At 33.5% G+C, this 7500-nt stretch overlaps 1 protein-coding gene across 18 annotated transcripts in view; it reads left to right on the top strand.

Annotated features, from left to right (window-relative positions):
• The window catches only part of mmd (disintegrin and metalloproteinase domain-containing protein mind-meld), a 56953-nt gene that overhangs the window by 44587 nt on the left and 4866 nt on the right, over positions 1-7500 (top strand). For 7 of the 18 annotated variants that reach the window (XM_035865141.2, XM_035865134.2, XM_085657994.1 and 4 more), the window contains exons 20-24: positions 480-618; positions 3093-3245; positions 4378-4449; positions 6363-6505; positions 7286-7500. The exon at positions 7286-7500 is cut by the window's right edge and continues 224 nt beyond it. In XM_035865141.2, the coding sequence (XP_035721034.2) occupies positions 480-618; positions 3093-3245; positions 4378-4449; positions 6363-6505; positions 7286-7500 (722 nt within the window). The remainder of the gene's footprint in view (positions 1-479; positions 619-3092; positions 3246-4377; positions 4450-6362; positions 6506-7285) is intronic. The other 11 variants (XM_035865144.2, XM_035865146.2, XM_035865142.2 and 8 more) reach the window with 9 other exon arrangements.

Below are 7500 nucleotides of genomic sequence, written 5' to 3'. Positions count from 1 at the left end.
AGAAAAAAAAAAGAAAGAAAAAAAAGAAGTAAGAAGTAAAGAACAAAAAAAAAAAAGGAACGATCATTTAAAAAACAATTAAGAAAAAAAGAAGAAAAGATAATGAAAATCTAAAAATATGTATATGTATATGTATATGTGCTGATATTGGCTTCTCTGTTTCTTGTCTGTTTCTGTCTGTCACTGCCATCTCTGTCTGTCTGCATGCTGTGGGACGCTCGGATACCAAAAACCACCCACATACCGCACTACGTAAACGATGGGTATCTTCTTTCGATCTTCTCTTAATCATCCTCGTGATACGACGACGATGATGACGATGAAAACCATAACGTGACGTGCCTGTGACGATAATGAATGGGGAACAAAAAAAAATGCAACCAAATAAAAAATAAAATAAATAATAAACCAAAATAAAATGAAATGAAATAAAAACGACCATAAACCATAATGATAATTTAATTAACGAATCGTCACAGAGAACTACCACGGCTCTAACACTGTATTTTTAGTTGTAATGCTCATGTCGGTGGTAGGGGGTGTTTTCATAGTATTTGCTCTGATGGCTCTCTGCTACAGGTCAGTCGTAGTACATAAAAACTTCTCCCTCTGTCTCAGGTTAGTGTGCAGATACATACACGTAGAACTTTTTTGTATGCCTCTCTCTTTATCTCTCTCTCTCTCTCTTTCTCTCTCTTTTTCTCTTTTTCTCTCTTTTTATTTTTAACGTCTATGTATATATATATATATATATATATATATATATATATAAAAGTATATATATATATATACTACATGGTACTTATATACATGCATACACTAATGCGTATATATACGTACTGAATGATATAGAATTTATCATTTTTTCTACCTAATCTTGCTTATTGTTTCTACGTCTTTTTCTTCCTACCCCCATTTTCTCTTTCTCTCTCTCTCTCTTTTTATATATATATATATATATTTCTTTCTATATTTCTCTATCAAAAATATTTATATTATATGTGTATACGTAAATAGGTTTGTTGCTGCATATATTTGAAAAAAAAAAAAAACGCGTAATAATTTCCGCATTAATGCGTAATTGTCAATAGGAAGAGTCATCGAGAACAACGCGAAAATAATAACTTTCCCATTTTACGGTATTTAATGACAGTCGTTATAATGTTCGAGAAAGATAATTAATTTCGAGCGTAATTTTTAAAGAACCTTTTTATTCGCATTTTTGATCAGCTGATACATAGATATCATCGATATACTTAATCGAAACCGAAGATCAATATCTGTCACTATTCTCTTATCTCATGATTCGAACGAATTCCGATCATTATAACGATCATAACGCACGTATTGCGATCATATTGATTGCGAAAAAAAAAAAAGAAGAAAGAAAGAAACAAAAAAAAATATTATTTGTGCAACGATATATCGCGAATTTTTTCGCTTGAAATAATATATCTCTATTTGTATACGTATGTATATCGGTTTTGCAAGTAAATTAAAGCTTTGCTAACCAATAGCCATTAACCGATATCCTTTGAATTGATTTGTCGTACATAGTTTTCGATAATAAAACATATTTATCCGAGGCAAAAATATTTATCGAACGAATATGATGAATATATTTCGATTAAATTTTGTCATTTATTTTGTCATTCGTGGTATCGGTTATAGGTAAACACCGCGTGGATGTGTGATTCTTTAAAACGATGGAATGTTAGAAATCATTTCATATATCAAATTTAATATTAAATAAAATATATCGATATTTTGTCGTCAGATCAAATATCATCGATGCGTTTCGCCAAGTTCTATCGCCAAAAGCAATTTCAAAAAAGAAAGACATAACAATAGGATAATGAAAGAAATAATAACAACAAGAATCACACTCTTGCAAAGTGTAAAATCATTTCAAAGCTTTTACTATAAAATTTCAATGTATTTTATCTCTTTACATTGTCATATGATTTTCGATATTTGGTTAATGGGGTTACTGGAGTGAACGGCGATCGCATAAAACGAGAAAATAAGACCAACTGCGTTTGTAACAATTATCTGGTTGTCTGTTTTTGTTCTATTGCATGTAAGAGAGGCTCGTGAATATTTAATAGACTTTTACAGTAGCCCCGAATTAGTTCGTGTCGTTTAATGTCGATAAATCGAAATTTAGAAGCCGAGCTTAGAGAGATATGAATTATCACGCACAATTCACCGACGAAATACTTTCAAGGATCATCATCGGCATCATGTGCGCCTTCGTTCAAGATGAGCAGACTCGTCATACAAAATTCCAATCTCGTTTTCGATACCACTTTAGTTTTCTAGATCTCGTAGGATTCCAAACTCCTCGACCTACATAGGATTAGGTACCTTTGATCGTTGAAAGTGTAATGTCACGAGGAACGATGATATCAACTATATTCCAATTAGATCAGAACTTCGTTTTATATATTTATATATATACATGTATATACGTTGAGTACAAACTTTAATTTTTTTTCTTTTTTTCTTTATCTCGCTTCTTTGATCTCGTATACGAAAATAATACATATTCTCATTATAAGTCATTTCCATAGATCCATTTTATCGATTGGTCCGTTATTTTAATTGACGCAAAACCTTCCCTCCCGAAAAAAACAAAAAAACAAAAAAAACATTTTTAGTCAATCTTCTAAACCACCGAAGCATAAAACGTACTACGACATTGAGCTTTGTGGCGATAAAACTTGATCGATCTTACAGACAAAAATTCGAAGATGTTTGGCGAGTGGGCCACGTGTAGATAGATGATGATACCTTCCTAACATATGTCTCGAAAAGAATGAAAAGAAATGAAAGAATAAAAGCAAAGGCAAAAACAAAAATATTAAAAGAAAAGAAAGAAAAACGAGAAAAGAAACAAAAAAAAAATTAGAAAACCTAAGAAAAAAAAAAAAAAAAGAAGAAGAAAACGATGACACTACGCAAACAAACGCGAAAACGATTCATCTCCTTCCTTGTAGCCTTGCATGCAGCTTTCTCTTAAAGATTTTTTCTCGTATACGTTCCTTCATACGGCTCTCTCGGCACACTTGTAATCGATCAATTTGTCGCAGAAGAAAGAGCACCATCCAGAAGTATGATCAGCCATATTCGAAGAAGCCACAACAGAAAAGCTATACAAGTGTTTCGAGCAACCATCATCTAGAAGAAGCGGCACTCGATAGCGTGGACAAGATCCTTGACTATGGGAGAATGCCTCAGTACAGGTACGACGATCCTTTCGTTGCTTACTCGTAGATCAAATCATACAATTCTTTCGTATCATCGAGTACAAAGTAAAAAAAAAAAAAAAAAAAAAAAAAATACTTCTTTTTTGTATCGTACAACATCACTGCTTCTCGACGTTAAATGCGCACGTATTTGCATACCTATGCATACGTGCACACGTAACGTAATGTATGGTAGATTCGACGAATGAGCTCAAAGAGAGAGAGAGAGAGAAAGAAAAAAAAAAGAAAAAAAGACAAATAGATCTAACATTAACTGATATTTCGACAAAGAGATATCCCTCTCATCCGTCCTTTCTCACTATACACGTCATCGTATATACATATATCAGTAGATCTATATTGAAATCACTTAAAACGATAGTGCATACCATCGAACGTTGATAAACCGCTTTTAACATAGAAGTAATTGAAAAAAAAAAAAAAGAAAAAAAGAAAAAAACAGAAACTATAAAAAAAAAGAGAGAGATAAAAAAAACATAAAAGGCCGGGGAAAAAAAGAAAGCAAAAAAAAAAGAGTTTTTATACCCTTGCATATTTATTTTTCATATCCAATGTCCGATCATGGAGACAGCCATTTCGAAATCCCCTTTTACGTCTGGGAACGAAAAAATGTGCATATGCAAAGCCCATTAACAATTTACAACTTAGTCTTTAGATATGCTTTCGCGATAATACCTCGGCGTTGACTCCACATGCTTCGATATACTTACTTACATGCTTCGATCGTTTAACGTTTATCATTGTAATAGTAAATTATATAAAAAACAAAAAGAAAAAAAAAAGAAAAAAAAAGTAGAACACGGTGTAATTAGAGCTTTGAAAGTGAGAAGTAAGGGTTGAAAAATAAAAAGAGAAATAAAGAAAAGAAAGAAAAAAAAAAAAAAAGAAAAGAATATGAATCATTTAATCGATTCTCACGAACTCTCTACACTTTGTTTTTGTCATCACCATCCTCGATATGTACACGTTTGATTTAAAACAATAGAAAAAAAAAAAAAAAGAAAAGAAAAGAAAGAGAAAAGATTTGGAATATAAGAAGAAAAAGAAGAAAAAAAAAAAAAATAGGGGATATATTTGCGCGGCATACCCTATATTAGTATATTTCTAGCCGCAGCGAGCCCCAGCGCGTGCTGTTTCGGACCCCGAATAACGTCGCCGTTGCAGACGGGCCAAGACTCAAGTAAGTCTCGTGTGTCTCGTCGCTCGTGTCATGTCATTTTAGCCTGTCCACGAAACGAAGATTTTGTCCATTTTTTTCTCCACAACCGTGCCAACGGAAGCAGACCAGATTGCGATTAATCTCCTTTGCGATTAATTCGTCGTTAGCGGGAACCTTTGTCGAAACAAAAAAAAAAAATAAAGAAGAAAGAGAAGAAAAAAAAAGAGAAAAACGGAAAAGAAAAGAAGAAAAAAAAACTCGAAAAAAAAAAAGAAAAGGAACGTTTTTAAATTTTGTCGAAAAAGAACATATAAGTCTAGGCATTGCAAAATGTTTTTCATTCTGTTTATTTATACGCTTAACACAGCAACTGTTACATCCCCCTATTGATCTTGTTCTCTATAGATCGACCATCGTCTGGTCTGTTTGTCGAATGAAGCACCGTTTTTAATATACCTGCACGGGAAAAATACGTTCCGATACGATAGAAAAACTTTAATCAATTTTTCATCGGTTGATTAAACAAAAGCGATCAAACCCCCGTAAGATACATAAATATTATTGTATACATCGCCTACAAGACGATATAACATAACTTTTATCGTTCTTAAAACTTTAAATGTTTAACGTGAATATATCGTAGAAAAGTATTTGTTTAAAAACGAAATATATATATATATATATATATATATATATATATATATATATATCGCTATGGCATTAGAAAACGTGACGGTACATCTGGTCCGAGCTCTCTATCGTTTTCTACGTTAATTTCTAACAAGACAATCTTCAAATATCACAGACGCGTGACACAGATGGCACAAACAAACAGACAGACAGGACACAAATACACGTGTATACGCGCGCGTATAGATATAACGGCAAAAGCAAACTACATTACAGTAGAACATTAATACATACTTGTCGCATTGCATGCTTAGAATCACCTTTCATCTGGTCCAATCTATCATCAATCTAACATCTATATGTTCAATTTGCATGGATCGTTACAAACGAATGCAGAGCTGCGAGTCCCGTATTTCGTTTCCATTAGCGGTTCATACAACAATCATTATGCAAAGATTCGATCTTACTATACGTAGTTCATGAAAATCAGCATGACATATATTATATGTAAAACGTATCGAAGCATATTAATTTTGTCTGACCAATCTTACACAATTTTATCATCTATTATTAATTATTATTAATAAATATTTATATTTCTATTATACTATTAATAAAAACGCACACACTCTAATCGCGTTATCATTAATTTATCTTAATCATTAGTTTTTTTTTCTATATATTATATAAAAAGAAAACTTGAGACATATACATACATGCATACGTAAACCACATCAGTCACGTTAATGTTTGACATTGATATCGAGATACCATGACGTCTTGATACGCAAACAGTTCATGAAACCTGTTAGAATGCACGCATTATCGGAAATACACATTGCCATGATCAAACGGTACAACGATCAAAGTCCATCAAATTTCTAACCTGACTTAACATCAGAAGGTCATTCGAAAATTCTAATGGGTTCGAAATAGGTTCTCGCGTTATACCTAACAAGAACGTCCGCAACAGCTGCTGCTATCTGAAAGCCAAAACGTAAGTGTGCTAGTCGGTCGCGAATCGATGATGATATAGACACACGCACGTTTTGCTGACTATACGGCTAGCTTCATAAAGTTCTTCTCCTTCTTATCGTCAGCAGAAAGTATTCGTCGACCAATTCACGACCCATTTGCGAATGCCCCTGGGTGTTAAGTTGACGATAAGCTTCGTTAATTCGTTAAGCTCTTTCTATCTCTATCTTTATTTCTCTACATTCTCTACGTACATATATCAAATCGATTTCATCGCCTGAGGGAACCCTCAACGCATATCCTGATGTATTATGTTCAAATATTTTCAGGGACCACAAACCGCAGATGAAGAGGCGCGACGAGGAAGACGGAGGTACGGGAGGAGAGGAGGTTGTCTCTTTCATTGATGTCTCACCAAACAATCTGACAAAGTTGCCTGAGAAGGGAATTTTAAAGAAACACAGTGGTTATGGTATTGTAATGCCTGATAGTTGTAAAAACAACGTGGGCAGATGACTCACGCTTAACATGAAGGGCTGACGTGAGAATTTCGAACGGGAAACATGTTCGAACGTAACGTAAACGAGTTTGTGCTCTGTGATGTATGTTCTCGACGTATAACGTTTAATTATTAAAGACAACAAAGAAACAATATATATATATCCATATTTAATACAATAATAAGATATAATAATAAAAGGAAAAATATAAAAAAATCGAGTAAAAAAAATCGATAGAGAGGAGGAAGATATAACATAACTACATTAATCAACGTTCAACTTATCTCGACGTGTACATATAAATCTTTGATGCTGATTAAATATTAAAAATCGAGATATCTTTTTTTTTTTGTTATTATTATTATTGAATTTATGAAAAAGAGTTTATCGATTTTATTTTCTTTCATTAGGAACGAATGGACGATCGCTTTGATATTTCATATAACCTATATAAATTTAAAGTCTAAACGTCTTACATCAACTTTATTAAATAATTACTCGTGGAAATAAAGAGGAGATGAAAAAGTTCAGAAAAGTTAGGGGGCGTGAAGGGGGGAGGGGGGAGGGTAGAAGAAAAGAAAAGAAGCCGATGAAAACGGGCACAAAATTGATCGCGTTTAAGTTCGAAACATATCATGCCGTTTATCGAATTACCCACATCGACTCTTCATGAACAACTCGATAGCCTCATAAATATCTTTATCTCGTCGTACGCTAAACTCTTTGCCTCTTGTTCGTTTGTTTGCCAATAGGTAGAGGCGGTATATCCGAAGTTGAACGTACGTTGAATCAATTGAATGGCTATCACGAAAATATAATCGAGGTATTGAGAAACGCTGGTATCCGTCGCGATCCATCAGAAACACCATCAGGAAGTGGTAATCTTCTTGACAACGAGGCAATCCGCAAATCATTGGCAGAGTGCGGTTATCCCGATTCTTATTGCAAGGATACAGACGAACACGAT

The sequence above is a fragment of the Vespa mandarinia genome, chromosome 6, assembly GCF_050613455.1.
Source record: "Vespa mandarinia isolate Hongniang chromosome 6, ASM5061345v1, whole genome shotgun sequence".
In the NCBI taxonomy this organism is placed as follows: Eukaryota; Metazoa; Arthropoda; class Insecta; order Hymenoptera; family Vespidae; genus Vespa; species Vespa mandarinia.
This window is presented reverse-complemented; position numbering and strand designations above follow the sequence as displayed.